This window comes from Somniosus microcephalus, chromosome 6 (genome assembly GCF_052327205.1).
Source record: "Somniosus microcephalus isolate GS21.2 chromosome 6, FLI_Smic_1.0, whole genome shotgun sequence".
Taxonomy (NCBI): Eukaryota; Metazoa; Chordata; class Chondrichthyes; order Squaliformes; family Somniosidae; genus Somniosus; species Somniosus microcephalus.
This window is the reverse complement of record NC_140992.1, coordinates 19,459,792-19,480,390: the sequence shown is the minus strand read 5'-3', so window position 1 is coordinate 19,480,390 and position 20,599 is coordinate 19,459,792. Positions and strand designations below refer to the sequence as shown.

At 45.0% G+C, this 20,599-nt stretch overlaps 1 protein-coding gene across 8 annotated transcripts in view; it reads left to right on the top strand.

Moving 5' to 3' along the window:
* Positions 1-20,599, top strand: part of LOC147115504 (mediator of RNA polymerase II transcription subunit 12-like protein) — a 637,745-nt gene that overhangs the window by 10,669 nt on the left and 606,477 nt on the right. For all 8 annotated transcript variants that reach the window (XM_085989804.1, XM_085989800.1, XM_085989802.1 and 5 more), the window contains exon 3: positions 9,724-9,828. In XM_085989804.1, coding sequence (XP_085845930.1) covers positions 9,724-9,828 — 105 coding nt within the window. The remainder of the gene's footprint in view (positions 1-9,723; positions 9,829-20,599) is intronic.

Sequence of the window (20,599 nt, the reverse complement as noted above, 5' to 3'; positions counted from 1 at the left end):
TATACAATGATGAAGACTTTGATTTGCGTTTTATATAAATGATTGTTTCATAGAATCACAGATATCATAGCACAGGAGACGGTATGGCCTATTGTACCAGTGCGCACTATTCAACTGGAACTATCTAATTCTCTCTCCCGTCCTTTTTTAAAATTATCTTCCTCTTCAAATACTTATCTAACTCCCGATCAAATTATGTTATAGTCTGTTCCTCAGTAGCCACTTCGAATGACACAGCACAGGAGGTGGCCATTCGGCTCATTGTGCTTGTGCTAGCTCTCTGAATGAGCTACCAATTAGTCCCACTCCTCTGCCCTACTCCTGTAGCCCTGGAAATGTTTCCAATTCTCTTTTTGAAAGTTGTTATTGAATCTGCTCCCACACCACTCGTTCAGGCAGTGCATTCCAGATCATCATAACTCGCTGAGTTTAAAAAAATAAATTAAAAAAACTCTCCTCATGCCCCACCCACACAGGTTTTTTTTTTGACTATCCCTTATCCGAAAACCTTGGGACCAGCTGTGTTTCGGATTTTAGAAGGTATTATTTCAGACTGGGAAACTCTGAACATTAATTTGGTAATTAGTATTTGTATTTAATATAAATTTTAAAAGTTCAGGCTACCTCTTGCAACTGTTCCGTGTCTCATTCCCCTTCCTGCTTCTCTGTGCTGCCGCTCAGTCTGTTTACAGCTCCCCCTGCTCCGTATCTGAATTCCTTTACATAGCGGGGGACTGGGGCTCGACTGCCGCCGCCAGTTGTGGGAAAGCCGGATATCTGCTGACTCCTACACTAAGCTGGCCCGCAAATCAGGTCGGGGGGGGGGGGGGAAAGAGAAGAATATCAGACGGGCCGCTGCAGCTATCGGACAGGCCGCTGTATTGTTGGGTTCACTCTCCCGTTACCTCCTTCACACTGCCCGGCTCGGCCTGCAATCTCCTACCCAGGAGGGAACTCTGTGACCCTCTGCCCTGCTCACAGGGAAAGGCAGAGCTCCCTCAGTCACACTTAACATCGAGAGCGAAGGCCGGCGTGTCGACAATCTGCAGGAATTCTTGTTCTGGGCCCCGGAGGACCACTCCTGTCATGTTTTGCGCCACTCGGGTCATGTCGTGCGCACGACTTAGGCTGAACGAAAAAAACTTGAGGTTTTCGGTTTTCGGAAGTTCGGATAAAGGAATGGAAAGAGTTTCTCCTTATCCACTCTATCAAAACCCCTTGTGGTAAAACGGTCCCTGTTTTATTAATTCTGTTGGGGGGGAAATTGTGTTTATAATATGGATGAAAAGCTGGGGGGTGGGCAAATTGGTTTCAAACTTGTTCAGATTGAAATGTCTTTTTAAGTGTGTTGAAGCAATGAAGTGCTATAGGTTACCCTAAGCACCTTATTGTCATGGCAAAGAACAGTTATTTCATAGTTCACACCATAAAGTGGTAAGACACCAAAACATAACTCGACTAGGCTCAGTTGGTAGCATCTTTGCTTTTGTGTCTTAAAGTTGTGGGTTCTCGCCCCACTACATAGGAACAGGAGGAGGCCATTCAGCCCCTCGAGCTTGTTCCACCATTCATTTAGAGCATAGCTGATCTGTATCTTAACTCCGCCTACCCGTCTTGGTTCCATAACACTTAATACCCTTACCTAACAAATCTATCGATCTCCGTTTTGAAATTTTTAGTTGACCCCCAGCCTCAACAGTTGCTTTTTTGAGTTCCAGATTCCTGACATCACCCTGACTGGCCTAGCTCTAATTTTAAGGTTATGCCCCCTTGTTCTGAACTCCCACACCAGAGGAAATAGTCTCTCTCGCTAACATATCAAATCCTTTAATCATAATACATCAGTTAGATCACTCCTTAATCTTCTATACTCAAGGGAATACAGGCCTAGTCTATACAACCAATCCTCATAATTTAACCCTTTTTGTCCCGGTGTCATTCTGGTGAAACTGCGCTGCACCCCCTCGTCCACCACTCTGAGGCCAGTATATCCTTCCTGAGGGGCGGTGCCCAGTACTGAACACAGTTACTCCAGATGGGGCCTAACCAGAGTTTTATATAACTGCAGCATTACTTCCACCCCTTTGTATTCCAGCTCTCTCGAGTTAAAGGCAAACACTCCATTAGCATTCTTTTTTAAAAGCTATCCACCAGCATTTAGTGATTTGTGTACATGCGATCCCTAAATCTCTCTGCTCCTCCGAGCTTGTCATCATTTAGAAAATACTCTGATCTATCTTTCTTGGGTCCAAAGTGGATGACCTCACACTCCGACCCCCCCTCCCCCGGACATTGAACTGCACTACAGATTTGAGCACCTAATCTAAACTCGTATTTCAGTGTCGTGCGGAGGGAGTGCTGCAATGTCGAAGGGGTTGCTGTCTTTGGGATAAGATGCTGAACCGATGCTCCACCTGCCTGCTCCGATAGGAAGGCCCAGTCTACCTGCTTGCACAGACATGAAGGATTCTATGGTGCTATTTGAAAAACAGCAGGGAGTTCTCGCCACCTTATTTACCAAAAAAAAAAAAAAATCGGAATATTAATTCATTTGTGGGATCTTGCTGTGCATAAATTGCTTAACAACAGACACGGCACTACAAATTAAGGTTGTGAAGTGCCTTGGGACTTGATAAGGTGCTACATACATCTCTTTGCTCCTCCTACCTTGACACCGGGAATGGTAGCATAGTGGCTATGTTACCAGACTAGTAATCCAGAGGCCTGGACCAACAATCCGGAGACATTAGTTCAAATCTAAATTCAGTTAATTAAATAAATCTGGAATAAAAAGCTGGTGATGTGACCATGAAACTACCGGATTGTCGTAAAAACCCATCTGGTTCACTAATGTCCTTCAGGGAAGGAAATCTGCCGTCCTTACCCGGTCTGGCCTATATGTGACTCCAGACCCACAGCAATAGAAGCATAGAAACATAGAAGATAGGAGCAGGAGTAGGCCATTCGGCCCCTCGAGCCTGTTCCGCCATTTAATTAGATCATGGCTGATCATCCAAATTCAGTACCCTGTCCCTGCTTTCTCCCCATATCCCTTGATTCCCCTTAGCCTTAAGAAATATATCTAACTCCTTCTTGAATATATTTAATGAATTGGCCTCAACTGCCTTCTGTGGCAGAGAATTCCACTCTTTGGGTGAAGAAATTCCTCCTCATCTCAGTCCTAAATGGCTTACCCCTTATCCTTGGACTGTGACCCCTGGTTCTGGACTCCCCCGCCATCGGGAACATCTAGTCTGTCTAGTCCTGTTAGAATTTTATAAGTTTCAATGAGATCCCCTCTCATTCTTCTAAACTCTAGCGAATATAAGCCTAATCGACCCAATCTCTCCTCATACGTCATTCCTGCCATCCCAGGTATCAGTCTGGTGAATCTTTGCAATGTGGATGACTTTTAACTACTCCTCTGAAATGGCTCAGCGAGCCGCTCAGTTGAAGGCAACACACCACCACCTTCTTGAGGACAATTAGGGACGGGCCTTAAATGTTGGCCTTGCTGGCGACGTCCCCATCCCATGAACGAATAACTAAAAAAAACATTCAAGTTCTGTCTCTATTTGGAGCTTTCTTTGTTCCCTGCACTTGTAGAGAAGAGCAGGTGAAACCGAGGCTGTCACGTACAATTAGGATCAGAATGCCACGGGGGAGGGGGGGGGGGAAATTACCTGCTGACTGGGCCCGGAGTGGGTGGAGCCCTGAGGGAAAACTCTGTATTTCCTGTCATGTGTTCTGGGAGTGTCTGAATTTAAACAAGTCCATTGCATTCTTCCTTGATCTGAGTCTTTCTTCATGTCTTCTAAGAAGCTTATTGAATGTGAAAATGATTATCTGAGAGACCGAGTCTTGAGAAACAAGCGATGGCTCTTCAGGAAGATTATGATTTCTTTAAAGGCATGAAATACTTGAACCGCACTTTGATTGAATTAAATGCTTTTGTTTGGTTTTTATAAGGGTTCTTTTTTAAATTGAATATGTCTAACCTGTATTTTCTTTCAAATATTTATTGATAGTTGATGAATGGAAGGATGATGGATAGTGATTTATTAAATTTGCACACCACAGAAGGGTTTTGTTCCCAAAGCAATATTCACTTTATTCCCAAAGTAACCTGCATTTATTCCTTTTCCATCTTTCTAGCTTTGCTCCAATTGACTTGAGGCTAGTGGTTCCTCCTTGGTTATGGCTCAGTAGGTGCTGGCACTCCTCCATTAGTGCCTCAAAACCAGCACCAAGCTCATAGTCTACAGAGCAGCAGTGATACCCGCCCTCCTGTATGCTTCAGAGACATGGACCATGTACAGCAGGCACCTCCAAGCACTGGAGAGGTACCACCAACGCTGCCTCCGCAAGATCCTGCAGATCCATTGGCAGGATAGGCTCACCAACATCAGTGTTCTCGCTCAGGCCAACATCTCCAGCATCAAAGCTCTGACCACGCTCAATCAGCTCCGATGGACAGGCCACGTCATCCGCATGCCCGATACGAGACTCCCAAAACAAGCGCTCTACTCGGAGCTCCGACACGGCAAGAGAGCCCCAGGTGGGCAGAGGAAACGCTTCAAGGACACCCTCAAAGCCTCTTTGGAAAAAGTGCAACATCCCCACCGACACCTGGAAATCCCTGGACCAAGACCGCACAAAGTGGAGGAGAAGCATCCGGGAAGGCGCCGAATACCTCGAGTCTCTTTGCCGGGAGCAAGCGGAAGCCAAGCGCACGTCAACCCAAACACCCCAGCCTCCCGCCCCTTCAACCACCGTCTGCCCCACCTGTGACAGAGACTGTAGGTCCCGCATTGGACTCATCAGTCACCTGAGAACTCCTTTTTAATGTGGAAGCAAGTCATCCTCGGTTCCGAGGGACTGCCTAAGAAGATTAGTGCCATCACCACAGCAACTTGCATTTATATAGTGCCTTTAACATTAGAATAGCATTGCACGGTGTAATCGGGCAAAATGGATGCTGAGCCAAAGGAGGAGATAATAGGAGGAGTGACCACAATCTTGGTCAAAGTGATGGTTTTTAAGGACCTCACCCAATTGGCCATTCTCCATGTGTGGACCTAGATTGTCGGTGTTGAGGGGCTGTTGGACTATTGAGGACATCCCAGTCAAGCGCATTTCTTTTCTTACTCAATGTCCAAACCCGCACTTCCAGCCTAGGGGTGGCTGGAGTGTGGTCGGAAACAGGGACTCGAGCTTTAGTTTGGGCGTTGCTGAGGCCAATAATACGCTCACCCCACCTGAAATTGGCTAACCTTAAAAACAGATTCTGGCTCCAAGTGGAGCTTGTCTAGTCTGTCTGCCGCAGTACTGTATCAGGCACTGCAGTCGCCCACTGGGCCATTAGGTCAGCAACGAGCCTGTGTCTAGCTTTTGACGGTGTTGGATAAGAAAGCACCTCTTCCCACACAAAGACCGCTGCATTTCTTAGAATTCAGCTGTCTTATTTTTGTCTCATTAATTTGGCATTTAAAGAATTGACGTGAAGATAATTTGTGATAAAATTAGAATTCCCTTAATGTTTGTTTAACTGCATTTAAATGGAATTAAATAAGCCAATGACAATTTAAATGAACATTTTAATTTATACCAGAAATTTTAAGTTCCTTGGGATCACAATTTCTTGTTGAAATTAAGTCTCAATCAACACAGAGTTGGTTACAGTTGGTTTCTCCCCCGCCCTGGACCCAGATTTATTTTAGGATTTTGTTAGCATCGTTTCCCCTGACTTCCCTCTTTTTCTGCACCCCCCCCCCCCCCCCCAACGCCCTCACGAAGACCCAGACCTGTATGGGGGTATGGTTCCACAGGCTTTGGGCTCTGCTAACTTTTCCAGGTAGTCATTTTCACGTGGGATGCAAAACATCGAGTGTTGGCTAACTATTCGACTGCATTGCACAGCCAAACTTTACCCTGTCCTGACCCGACATCCATTCTCCAGCAGTGGTCACTGGCTGGCAGTCTGGTGCTTCTCCCCCCCCCCCCCCCACCCCCCACCCCTTCACTCTAGTTCGGGGGCACTGATGTGAATTGTCATGCTTCTTCCGCCCTCGCGCCCCCCCCCCCCCCCCCCCACCCAATGGAGAACTGCAGTGCCAGAAATTCCATCTTTCGAATGCGATGTTAAACCAAAGCCCGTCTACCCCCTCTGGTGAATGTAAAGGTGTAAGCCGTGGCTCAGTGGGCAGCCTCTGAGTCAGAGGGTTGTGGGTTCAAGTCCCACTTCCAGAGACCAAAGTACAAAGTCTAGGCTGACACTCCAGTGCAGTACTGAGGGAGTGCTGCACTGTCAGAGGTGCTGTCTTTTGGATGAATGTAAAAGATCCCATGGCATTATTTCAAAGCTGAGCAGAGGAGTTTTTCCTGGGGTCCTGGCCAGTATTTTTCCCTCCACTGACATCATTTAAAAACCGGCTATCTGACCATTACCTCCTGCTGTTTCTGGGACCATTCTGTGTGTAAATTGACTGCTGCACTTCCTACATTATTACAACAGCGGCCTCCGTTTCAAAAAATACTTCCGAATCGCTTTGGGATGCCCTGAGATCATGAAAGGTGCTATATAAATGCAAGTTCGTTCTTCTCTCCGAAAGATCCTATGGCACTGTCTGAAGAACGAGTAGGAGAGTTCTAGTGTCCTGGCTAACCTTTTCTCCTTCAACCAACACCACCAAAACAGATTAACTGTTCAACTGTCTCATTGCCGTTTGTGTGACCTTGCTGTGTGCAGATTGACTACTACATTTGCCTACAAAACACAGGTTTGCTCTGTTGTACAGTCACTTTCATTATTGTTTAGATATTAAATGTGTTATTCCCGGTTTGATGAGCATTGCAGACATCTTTGAAAGCCGCTAACACTTGCCACACAACTCGATTTTTGGTTTCCCCATCACCAAGTCATATGGGGACAAGTGACTGTAATTCACTGGCTGCAAAGCACTTTGCAGTGTTCGGAGATTGGAGGCCCTGTATTAAACTAGAGAAGAAAGGATGACTAATAGAGGTCTTCAAAATTATGATCGGGTAGACATAGAGAAAATGTTTCTGCTTGTGGGGGAATCTAAAACTAGGGGTCATAAATATAAAATAGTCATTAATAAATCCAGTAAGGAATTCAGGAGAAACTTCTCTACCCAGAGAATGGTTGAAATATGATTGCAAAGTACTGCAGATGCTGGAAATCCGAAATAACAACAGAAAATGCTGGAAAAACTCAGCAGGCCAGGCAACATCCGTGGAGAGAGAAATAGAGTCAACGTTTCAGGTCGAAACCCTTGTGTCCTGACGAAGGGTCTTCGACCTGAAACGTTGACTCTCTTTCTCTCTCCACGGATGTTGCCTGGCCTGCTGAGTGTTTCCAGCAATGGTTGGAATATGCAGCTTGCTCCCACATGGTAGTTAAGGTGAATAGTGCAGATGCCTTTAAGGGGAAGCTAGATAAACATGAGGGAGAAAGGAACAAAAGGATATGCTAATCAAGTTAGATGAAGTAGGGTGGAGAGGCTCGTGTGGAGCATAAACACCGACATGGACCAGTTGGGTCGAATGGCCTGTTTCTATGCTGTAAATACTAAGCGTATTCCTACTGTGTTATTGGGGCAGTCCTGGGTGTTTGTAGTTAAGAAACTAATATTTGGGTAGCTCGGTATCACAGAAGTTGTGTGGTTCTGGAGATCTGTACTTGACTTGAACAGAATCTCTCTACCAGCTTTAAGTGTGTGTGTCTGTCTGTTTCTTGTCCCCCTATGACTTGGTGATGGGGAACCAAATGAGTTGTGTGTGTGAGTGTTAGCAGCTTTCAAAGATGTCTGCAATGCTCATCAAACCGGGAATAACACATTTAATATCTAAACAATAATGAAAGGTTTGCTCTGCCTTCACAGTTGGACACTTCAGATCAAAGTACTGTCTTTGACAAAGCAAAACCTAAATGACATGATTAGGGGCAAGAACATATTGAATTCCCAATTATTTCCCCCCCCCCCCCAACGAATTATCCTGGTGCTCGTGATACTGAATTTCTCATCCTTTCGGAGCAGTGTTGAGACAGACCTCCAGAATGGAGGGCAAACCTTGCATGGTCAATGGAAAATACCTTGATGGGGTACACAATGTGTTGTCTGGCCCCATAGAGACCCCATATACAAAGTTGAATGAGGGGAAAGGATGCTGTAGTGATTGTGCACCACTCATTGTGACTTTTGATAATAGACTTGTACAGAAGGTGCTGTGTTTTTGTTGCGTCGTTGCATAATTTATTTGCTGTTTTTAAAAACTGCTGCATTGTGAATTCTCAATGAAGTTCATATCTCTTCAGACTAATGAAAGAGCATGGGGGTTTATGCAACTCTAGGGAATGTCTTCACTTGATGAGGGTTATTGTGCACTCGTGTTGAAGTGCTATGCGCAGGGTAACCACTTTATCAAAAGAGGAGACTGAGTATCGCCAGTTTTTAATGTTTGAAGAAGCCATCAGCTATCTGGTGCAGGACTTCTTCCTACAGTTGCTTGAATTTTAGTTAGAGTTTGGCAATGACTTGACGGTAGAGATGTGGTACAGGAATCTCTTTTATCCGGCACCGACGGGACCGGCGTGCTGCAGTTGATCAAAAAGTCGGGATTACAGTGAGGTATACTTACTAAGGTACGAGAGCCCCGTACACGGCCACAGATCCAGGTGTCCCTGTTGCATGGCAACAGGTGCAGGAACCCCGGTTACACGGCCACAGATCCGGAACCCCGGTTACACGGCCACAGATCCAGGAACCCCAGTTACATGGCCACAGATCCAGGCGTCCTGTTGTATGGCAACAGGTGCAGGAACCCTGGTTACTCGGCCACAGATCCAGGAACCCCGGTTACAGGGCCACTAATATGAAGTAAAACTTACCTGAATCTACTCCTGAATTTTGCCGGTTGAGAGATTTCCGGTTATTTAGGTGCCGGTAAAAAGAAAGTTTCCTGTTTCAACCTTTGCCAAATGGACCTGCAACTGTCCTTTTGCTCCTGGGGATACAGTGATAATTCTACATCGCATATTGATGATACGATGCTGGAACTTCAAAGGCTTTGATATCATTATACACGAGGCGCTACTTGGGCAGGTTTGACTTGTTTTACCGAGTTCAGATCAGCATAACCCACTAACCGACCCAGCAAGGTCCCCAAATCAAGGGCCTTTTATGGGAACAAAAAAATATATAAGCGCAGTGTTGCAAATTTCACAAAAATGGGACAGCGTGCGAAGAGCAAGTCTGCTGTGGCCCAGCGATCTTCCTGTGGCACAGCACCAATGTTCCTGGGGTGTTCTGGGATTATGGGGCCAAGCTTCGTGTTTGTTGTGTTTATAGCTATGCTGTTTTTCAACTTTTAGGAATGAATCTGACCACATAAATCGATAACAAAAGAGCCAGGTTCTTAATGTGCGCAGACGTGAAGTAATTCAGCAGCTTTTTTCAAGGGGCCACAAAGACTTTCTCTTTGGCACAGTCGGAATAGCACAGAATGCAATCATTGCTAAAGAAATAGATTGGTACATGCATAAAGGTGGTCTCTGTGTCCTTGACCATTGATCTCTTGGTCAGATGTATCTTGGCTTAATGAGCTGTAGGCTGCAGATGGAGAGGCTCCCTGTGCAATCATCAGTGTAGCATTTTAGGGACTCGAGTTGGTTGAACTGACCCATTGTCTCTTGTTTTACAGGACGAGTTGACTGCAGTGAATGTAAAGCAGGGGTTTAATAATCAGCCTGCTTTCTCTGGAGATGAACATGGCTCAGCCAGGAACATTGTCATCAACCCAGCAAAGGTAAGGGATTCTCCTAGTTGAGTCAAATTGATCTGACAGCTGGCACATCGTTGCGACGGCAGGAAGAGTGGGCTTAATGGTCCAAATGGATTTTTTTTTTCCCCTCATCCTGTATTTTATCCCATAACGTTTAACCCTTTGCCTTTTTACCAGGGAACTTTTTTTAAAAATTTTAAACTGTCATACAGATACCCAGTCAAAAAGAAGATTTTTTTTTTGGCAAGGTCAAAGGTTTGTTTTATTATTGATGGAACCTTGGCACAACTACTCACTAGATAAACATGCTGAGCCATTGAGGGGAGCCTTTAGGCCTGTGTTTGGTAGTAGTGCTCTAGTAGCTTGCTAACCGATAGCTTGGAGGCAATATTATTAAATGTATAAATGTGCCGACTACTATGTCAGAGGCACTTAATGGATTGTTGTTGCCTTGGGTGAAGTTTCTTATGAATAATGTATATCTTAAATGCTGTATACTTTAAAGAAACATGAGAGAATAATTAAACAAGCAAAAAAATGTTTTGGTTTTAAGTCACTATTGGATGATGTTAGAACTCATTTGCTGGTTGGGGGAGAGGAATGAATTTAAATCTTAAACTTTTGTGTTAGACTAATAAAGGCAGGTTACTGTACCGTAGCATCAATATTGCATTATTTGACTTTTCTTTGTCTGAAACTAACTGCTTTTAGTCCCTCTTGATTTGGCCTAATTGAAAACCTGCACCACTTGTTAGTTCAGGCTTTTGAATTGAGTGGGATGCCTTTTACTGGTTAGGTTTAGCAAAGCAATTTTCAGCATCTGTACTTGGTATGAACAGAGATAAGAAATAGGAGCAGGAGTAGGCCATTCAGCCCCTCGAGCCTGCTCCGCCATTCAATAAGATCATGGCTGATCTTCGACCTGAACTCCACCTTCCCACACTATCCCCATATCCCTTGATTCCATTAATATCCAAAAATCTATCGATCTCAGCCGTGAATATACTCAAAGACTGAGCCCCCTGGGGCAGAGAATTCCAAAGATTCACAACCCTCCGAGTGAAGAAATTTCTCCTCCTCTCGGTCCTAAACGTTATGTTCTTGCCACCAGCGTTCCACTGTGTTGTAAGGTCTTAACAAAAGTGCAAACTCTCTATTTGGCATTGGGATGAGGTAAAGTAGCCAGGTCTATACATTTGGGCCACTTTGATATTAATCAGCAAGAAAAGCTATTTAAAAAAAATTAGCTAATTTCATACCCACTATAATGGAGATAATGGCCCAGAAATTCGGGTCGGGGGCTTCCTGCGGGTGCAAGCCCCCGACCTGCACTTACCTAGCGCGCCGGTCGTTGAGCTGTGGGCCTGCGTGGGATTCCGATCCTGGGCCTCCTCCAACTGCCGGCGCACAGTGCTTGCGTATCCCAGGGGCACAGTTAGTTCGATGCGTACCCTGGGATCACGTGGGCCATGGAGAGCCAATGGTAGCAGGGAATGCCCATTCATAAAATTGACAGGAAGACCTGTCAAATCTATAAATACTATAAGCCCCAAAACATCATTAAATCTTCAAATAAATTTTTTAAAAATCACATTTTTAAAATAAACTATAAATTACATGAAATAACTTTTTTAAATAATTTAAATTTTTGAAAAAATAATTACATTTTCTAACGGGGCTAAAAATAAACTTAACTTGCTTTAAAGTATTTAAAAATAATAAACCTGTGGAAAAAATGTTTTAATTTTAATTAATTCACCACTTACCTTGTAAAAAGCAGGCCTTACGACTGCTTTTTACATGTCTAACTTCTGGAGACTTGCCCTCCCGGGAAAACCTGCAAAAAAAACAAAAAAACGTAAGTTCGATGCGGACGAGCTGCCTCTCCTGCGCACGCGTTCCACCTCATAACCCCTTCTTTCAGGGGAATGGAAGGGCCGGTTTTCCGTGCATGCAGGAAACAGGCACTTCCATTGGGTTTACGGGTGAGTACCCTACGTGTACTCACCCGTGGAGACCTGAATTTCTGGGCCATTAAAGACTAGTGACACTGGCCATGTTATTTTGGTCTTTAACCTCTCCCACTCTTACCCAGGCCAGGGTGTTGCGGCCAATTTGGACGTTCTCCTGCTCCCCAGCTGAGATCCCAATGGATTACCATCTGTCCTTTTTTCATAAAAATGTATTAAGTTTTCAGGATATAAAGTCCCCTTTCCCAGGCAAAGAGCCCACAAATGTACCTGAGCATCTGTCGTAGTAGATAGTACAACCTGATTTTTTCAATGTGGGCATTACTGTCTTGTTTTGCACACATTGTACAAAAATAATAAATTGCAGGACAACGGAGTATTACAGTTTAAACTCTTTAATGAAGCATCAGGTCTGTTCTGACTCGGAACAGTACAGCACCGTGTGTACAAGATGGAGTCAGGACCCCCTGGGTCTTCTAAACAATAGCAGTCCTTACAGATGCCTGCAGGCCAATGGCAACTCAGCATGTGATCACATGTGAATATAATAGGTATTCCTTACAGATGCCTGCGGGCCAATGACAATTCAATATACAAATGTTACAATTACCACCACAGAAAATGTATTTTTAAATTCTTAAAATTTGGGGTTGCAGAATATCAGCTCTGTATCTGCACCCGCACACTACTGTTACACAAACAAAGCCCCGTATCTACAGCTGTGTGAACAATTCTCTGTGACTTTGAGGGCCGTGGAGGCGAAAGCCTTGGAGTCCTTTTAGCAAGAGCTGGTAGCTGTGATGGGGGGGTGGGGGTGACTGTAGGTATTTTTAGATGGATGAGCTAAGATTGGCTGCATGACCTTCCTAGGTAATATTTATCTTGTGAAGGTTTAACAAATGCATTGGAAAACATATATTCTCTGAGTAAGAATTTTATTTTAAGAATCATTTCAAATACGACCTTTTTTTTGTTAGAGAAGATGGCCACAGTCAAATATAAAATTTTTAACCATGAGGTTTTGTTGCATTATGCTTTAAGATGTCCTTTTTTGGAAAGCTAACCAATGCAGTTTTCCTCCCCCTGTCATTAAGGGCATTAAATTCCTTCAGTGTGAGTGTCTCTACTATTGCGCTGCTGTGGATTGCTGCATTCCAGAGCCCTAAACTCTCCCAATTTCATAGAATCGTAGAAATTTATGGCACAGAAGGAGGCCATTCTGCCCATCGTGTCTGTGCTGGCTGAAGAAGAGCTATCCAGCCTATTCCCACTTTCCAGCTCTTGGTCCATAGCTCTGTCGTTTACGGCACTTCAAGTGCATATCCAAGTACTTTTTAAACGCAATGAGGGTCTCTGCCTCTCCCACCCTTTCAGGCAGTGAGTTCCAGACCCCCACCACCCTCTGGGTGAAAAATGTTCTCAACTCCCCTCTAATCCTTCCACCAATTACTTTAAATCTCTGCCCCCTAGTTATTGACCCCTCTGCTCGGGGAAATCGGTTCTTCCTATCCACTCTATCTAAGCCCCTCATAATTTTATACACCTCAATTAAATCTCCCCTCCGCCTCCTCTGTTCCAGCGAAAACAACCCCAGCCTATCCAATCTTTCCTCATAGCTAAAATTCTCCAGCCCAGGCAACATCCTTGTAAATCTCCTCTGTACCCTCTCTGGTACAATCACATCTTTCCTGTAATTTGTGCTACACCTACCGTATTTTAATTTTTTTTAAAAATGATTGTCCAGCGTAAAATTTGTAGCCTGTGACTCGGAGGAACAGTTTTTTTGTGGTCAGATTTGGATTTGGCCTTTATTAAAATTGAAGCATCTCGCCTTGTTGGATTCAGTTGAAAATTATGAATTCAAGATCGACCAGCTGCTGTATGGAAGTTCAACGGTTGAGAATTAGATTACAACAGTAAAACTCTAAATAACTTTTGGGAAAAAGGGTGGTTGAGGCAGAAACCCTCATTGTATTTAAAAAGTACTGGGTGGGGGGGGGTGGGAAGATGCTAAAGATGGAGAGATTGCTGAAAATCAAACACAAAATGTACACGGAAACAGCAGTAAATACTGGGATAACGACAGTAAATGCTGGAAACACTCAGCAGGTCAGGCAGCATCGAGGAGAGAACAACAGAGTCAATGTTTCGGGTCGAGGACCCTTCGTCAGAACTGGAAAAGGTTAGAGAAGAGAGATTTTTAAGCAGAGGCGGGGAGGAAAGAACAAAGGGACAGTAAATACTGGGAACACTCAGCAGGTCTGTCACCCCTGTGGAGAGAACAGACAAGCTAATCATAGAATCGTGCAGCACAGAAGGAGGCAATCCAGCCCATTGTGCTTATGCCGGCTCGCTGAAAAAGCTACTGATTAACCCCACTCCCCCGCTCTTTCCCCAGAGCCCTGCAAAGTTTTCCTTTCCAAGTATTTATCCATTTCCCTTTTGAAAGTTTTTTGTTGAATTTGCTTCCACCGCTCTTTCAGGCAGCGCATTCCAGATTCTACAACTCGCTGAGTAAAAATATTTCTCCTCATCTCCTCCCTGGTTCTTTTGCCAATGATCTTAAATCTGTGCCCTCTGGTTACTGACCCTGCTGACAGTGGACACCGTTTCTCTCTATCTACTCTATCAAAACTACTCATAATTTGAAACCTCTAATGTTTCAGGTGTGGACTCTCCGTCCAATTTCCAGCATCTGCTTTTCGTTTAGAAAATGTACACTGTTGTAACTTTTACGGATTTCAATACAGGCATATAAAATATCAAGCGAAATAGCTTGTCACTTTTTTTTTAAACAGTCTGAAAAATTACCTCCATTTAACATCCCAAATCTCATTTTTCCAGTATGGCTTGCATTTTTGCCGATCAAAGCATTACAATCAGGGAATACACTGCACTCGGAAATAGGAAAGTTCTCGGCGGGGGGTGGGGGGCGGAAGGTCATTGGGGAAAGAGCAGGGGAAGTGGGACTAATTGAAGAGTTCTTTCAAAGAGCAGGCACGATGGGCCGAATGGCCTCCTGCGCTGTATGCTTCTATTGGTTCACCAAGCAGGAGTGTGCGTTTGTCTTTGTGGCTGTGTACACTGGAGCTTTGGAGTTGGGAGGTTGAAGGGGCTTCTATAAAGTTTAAATTATCCTTCTGATTAAATTGCGTATATCTCAAGCTGCTGATAATGATGGAACTTGGTGTTCTGATACAGGATCTGTCCACCCGTGAGGCAGCAGCAGTAAGAGCAGACCCCTTGCACAGGCCTGAGAAATTCAAACACGACGAGGCAATCAGTAAGAAGCAAAAGCACAAACAGAAGGGAATTGCTTTGGCTTGGTGTGCTGGATTGCTGGGGCTTTGGACACCTCTAGTCTTGAGAACCTCCATTGTGATGCGGTTAGATCTGTGACTCCAATTGTCACGGCAGATTCTGTTCTTCCCAGTGTTGGATTAACGGTCTAAAACTGTGGAAAAAGACTGGGGCGGTAATAATATAGTACCTCGGTCGCCATCTCAGCTGAGAGCTCATACAGCACAGGCCAGCAATCGGACTTAGCAGTACCACGGTGTATGATGCATCTATCCACTGAGCCACTAGTGCACCCTGGGGAAAAATACACTTATTATTGCATTGATTGTGGCTAAGGTTGTAATGATATTTGGTATACTGGTTATATTGGCCAGAAATTAGGATCGGGTGCTTGCTGCGTGTGCAAGCCCCCGATCTGCACTCACCCTGCGCGCCGACATCTGAAGCCCGGACCTGCTTGCATTTCCTGTCACTGGCCCGGTTCAGATGTCGGTGCGACGTGCTTACCTGATCCAGCGGCGTAGTTAGTGCGATGTGCCGGCTGGGATCAGGTGAGCACTCTGCAGCCAATCAGGGGAGGGGAAACTCATTCATGAGTTTGATAGTAAAGACTGTCAAACTCATGAAAAGTACGGGCGCCCAAAAGACTAGTTTAACTTTAATTAAAAAAATTTAAAAATCCCAATAATTAAATAAACTATAAATAACTTGAAAAAAAAAACTATTTAAAACAATTAATAACATTTTTGAAAAAAATAATTTTTTACGAAATCGTGTCTAAAAATAAACTTACCTTACTGTAAAGCCCTTAAAAACAATGAAGCTGTGGCAAAACTGTAATAATTTTAAATAATAGACCACTTACCTGCAAGAATCCACTCCTTACGCCTCCTTTTTTCATTTCTAAAAAGTTCAGTCCCTTGCACACGCGCAAACCTGTCAAAAAGAAGGAAGTTCAACGCGTGCGCGCAGAGTCCTGCGCACACGCGTTGGACCTCTTAACCCCTTGGTTCGATGGAGAGGAAATGCCGGTTTCCCGCGCATGTGCTGTGCATGCTGGAATCCGGCACTTCCAACGGGCCCACGCGTGAGTACACCGTCCGTACTCACGCATTAGGACCGGAATTACTGGCCCATTAATTTAAGTGCTAATGTGTAGGTTAACAGTGCACTACCATAAAATAAGTGATTCCTTTTTGATGTATTTGTAATGGAGGTGAATGCATTTCCATGGGCTCAACATTGCTTTGCTCTTGTTCACTCTACAGCTATGCTGCAGGTCGTATTGGTGCCAAAGGATAATTTATATTCGACATCCGCTCCCTTAACCACCCACTCCCTTCACGCGCCGTGTCTTCGGCAGCACCTCCCTACCCTGTGATTTCCACCACCTAGAACGGCAAGGGCAGCAGGTGCATGGGAACACCATTGCCTCCAAGTTTACCTCGCATACCATTCCGACTTGGAAATATATTGCCGTTCTTTCATTGTTGCTGGGTCAAAATCCTGGAACTCCCTTGCTAACAGCACTGTGAGAGTACCTTCACAAAACTTGCAGACATGCTAGGGTTATTCTTGGAGCAAAGCTATTGATGTACAAGTTAGGTGTCAAAGGAACATGAAACCAACAGACAGCCAAGATCCTGCTGTTCAAAGTATGTCTAATCGGCTGGTTAAATTAATATGTTTGTGTGCCTAGTGGGGAAAGGACTGCTTCGATCTGGAGTGTTCTTCAAAAAAGCTGGCCGCCTCTTCAAAGAAAGCAGCAAGTTTTTTAAAATTTGTTTATGGGACGTGGGTGTCGCTGGCAAGGCCAGCATTTATTGCCCATCCCTAACTGCCCTTGAGAAGGTGGTGGTGAGCCGCCACCTTGAACCGCTGCAGTCCGTGTGGTGAAGGTACTCTCTCACAGCCGTTAGGGAGGGAGTTTCAGGATTTTGACCCAGCGACGATGAAGGAACGGCGATATATTTCCAGGTCAGGATGGTGTGTGACTTGGAGGTGGTGGTGTTCCCATGCGCCTGCTGCCCTTGTCCTTCTAGGTGGAAGAGGTCGCGGGTTTGGGAGGTGCTGCCAAAGAAGCCTTGGCAAGTTGCTGCAGTGCATCTTGTAGATGGTACACACTGCAGCCACAGTACGCCGGTGGTGGAGGGAGTGAATGTTGAAGGTGGTGGATGGGGTGCCAATCAAGCGAGCTGCCACGTCCTGGATGGTGTCGAGCTTCTTGAGTGTTGTTGGAGCTGCGCTAATCCAGGCAAGTGGAGAGTATTCCATCACACGCCTGTGTATATGGACCGCAATCTTGGGGTGTTCAGATCCCTGTTTGCCTGCCTGTAACGATGTTGTGACTGTGAAAAGAGCTTCGTGGAGCTGCAGTGCCGATTATATGTTAATTGAAGGCTCCGTTAAGAGATTCTGAAAAAGGCCATGTCAGAATTTGGACTTTGTCTTTTTGTGACAGCTTAAATAAAGTATTGTGTAAATCGAGCATTGCTTTGCTGTATTCCTTTGCATCTACGCAATTGTAATACATGTACGTAGGGCTTGGCTATTAGTTTCATCCCGTATGATGCGGTCTGACAGTGTGGTGGGCAGCCCACGGGAGTCTCTGGTGCTCAACACCCCGTTCAAAAGATAATTGTTAATCTTGCGAGGGGTGAGGCCATGGAGGGATTTGAACACCAGGGATGTGAATTGTAAATTCGAGGCGTTGGTGAACCAGGAGCAAATGTAGGTCAGCAAGATATAATAAGCGCTTTGAAGTGCAGTGATGCATTAAAAGTGATGGTTGTTTTGTGCGCAGTAAGATCTCGCTACCAACGATGAGATGAGTGACCTGGCAATCCGCATTTGGTGGTATTGGTTGAGGAAGAAATGGTGGAAAATATTGGTCAGAACACTCCTTCCCCCTTGAATAGTGCCATAGGATCTTTAATGATCGATCCAATGGAACAGGTAGACAGGACTTTGACTTCACCTCCTCTGAAGAATTGCCACCTTCAGTAATGCAGCCCTTGCTCAGCATTGCGCTGACCAGTTGACCTAAATTAACCCCAAGTCCCTGGTATGGAGGTTGAACCCCCCAACCTTCTGATGCAGAAGCAAAATTGCTACCATCTGAAGCAGGTTGAGATGTACAGACCAGGTAGCTCCCACGTTTGATCGCTGGTCCTGGGTGGGTTACATGTTCTTAGCTAGACAGCATTCACAGTCTCGGGATAAGGGGGGTCAACCCGACCGTTTAAGACCGAGATGAGGAGGAATTTCTTTACTCAGAGGGTTGTGAATTCTCTGCCCCGGGGGCTCAGTCTTTGAGTATATTTAAGGCTGAGATCGATAGATTTTGGGACAATAGGGGAGTCGAGGGATATGGAGATTAGGCGAGAAAGTGGCGTTGAGTTCGATGATCAGCCATGATCTTCTTGAATGGTGGAGCAGGCTCGAGGGGCCGTATGGCCTACTCCTGTTCCTATTTCTTATGTTCATCCTCCCTGTAATGCTACCTGATTTCTGAGCTAAAAATCTGATGCACTCTTTTTCCTTATATGTATCACAAGCTGTACATGCAGCTTATACTGGTCTGACTTTCTAAAAAGAAAGACTTGCATTTATACAACAACAACTTGTATTTATATAGCGCCTTTAACGTCATAAAATGTCCCAAGGTGCTTCACAAGAGCTTACAAAAGAAAATTTGACACCGAGCCGCATCGGGAGACATTACGGCAGGTGTCCAAACGCTTGGTCAAAGAGGTCGGTTTTAAGGAGCGTTTTAAAGGAGGAAAGAGAGGCGGAGAGGTTTAGGGAGGGAATTCCAGAGCTTAGGGCCCAGGCAACAGAAGGCACAGCTATCAATGGTTGAGCGATTATAATCAGGGATGCTCAAGAGGGCAGAGTTAGAGGAGCGCAGATATCTTGGGGTGGTTGTGGGGCTGGAGGAGATTAGAGGTATAGATTACAGATTACAGATATAGCGCCTTTCACCACCTCGGGACATCCCAAAGCGCTTTACAGCCAATTAAGTACTTTTTGAAGTGTGATTACTGTTGTAATGTAGGAAACACGGCAGCCAATTTGCACACAGCAAGCTCCAACAAACAGCAATTTGATAATGACAATATAATCTGTTTTAGGTGTTGGTTGAGGGATGAATATTGGTCAGGACACCGGGGCTAACTCGCCTGCTCTTCTTCGAAATAGTGGCCATGGGATCTTTTACGTCCACCTGAGAGAGCAGACGGGGCCTCGGTTTAATGTCTCATCCGAAAGCCGGCACCTCCGACAGTGTGGCGCTCCCTCAGCACTGCACTGGAGTGTCGGCCTAGATTTTTGTGCTCAAGTCTCTGGAGTGGGTCTTGAACCCACGACCTTCTGAATCAAAGGCGAGAGTGCAAATGGTAGTTTATTTTTTTTTCACTTCACAGATAGTAAAGTTTGTGATGCAACATCTGTTCTTTGGAATTTAACACTTGTAATGAACCCTTGGGTGCTCTCAGCCATGTATAGCACCTGTACTTAGTCAAGTACAAGACTTGGCACTGTACGTGAGCACGTGCATCACCTCCTGTGGTTATAGTTATAGTGCATGGTGTAACAAAGCAAATGTGGTTGCAGCACCTGCACGTTTTTAAAATTGAAGAACCATTATATATCTTTTTTAAACTTACCTCTGCGGAGGCTATTTATTTTTTTAATTGTGTTGTTCCTGTACACCTCTAACGAGAGCTGTAAAGGCACACAGCGTATACCCGCTTTTAATTATTATTGACTATTGTATATAAGCACATGAGTGGGAAATTAATAGACGGATATATTGATAGGGTTGGATGAAGAAGGGTGAGAGGAGGCTTGTGTGGAGCATAAACACTGGCCTGGACCTCTTGGGCTGTGTGGCCTGTTTCTGTGCTGTAAGTACTTTGTATGTCTACCTCATGGGTGCTAAAAGTGGTAGCAAACGCTTGTCGAATCCGGGCAGACTTCAATCAGTCGGCCACCCGTCCTGTCCCTGCCCGATTATTGCCCTGTCGTCTTCCTGTGAATATATTTAAGGTGGAGATAGACAGATTTCTGAAAGGTAAGGGAGTCGAGGGTTATGGAGAACGGGCAGGGAAAGTGGAATTGAGGCCAAGGTCCAATCAGCCATGATCTTATTGAATGGCGGAGCAGGCTCGAGGGGCCAAATGACCCACCCCTGCTCCTACGTCTTATGTTCCTGCGCCTCACCAAGGCTCCTGCACTGTTCCCAACCGGAGATGGTACTGCTGCGAAAGCTGAAGTGATTGAAGGCAGTGGCATACAGTAAAAGCTTGCACGTACATCCCGGATCAAATGGAATTGCTGTAAATTTGTACGGCTTTAAAAGCATCCATTAACTGCTTCCCCTTTGGAGTACTGTTGTGAAAATGATCACCTTCCTTCTGTCGGCTTTTCACTATAACTCCAGTTCTTGGTGGCCAGGTAGTCAAATCCTGCAATCTACTGCACTAAAGCTGATCTTTTCAAAAGCCCATATTCTTTCCAACTAA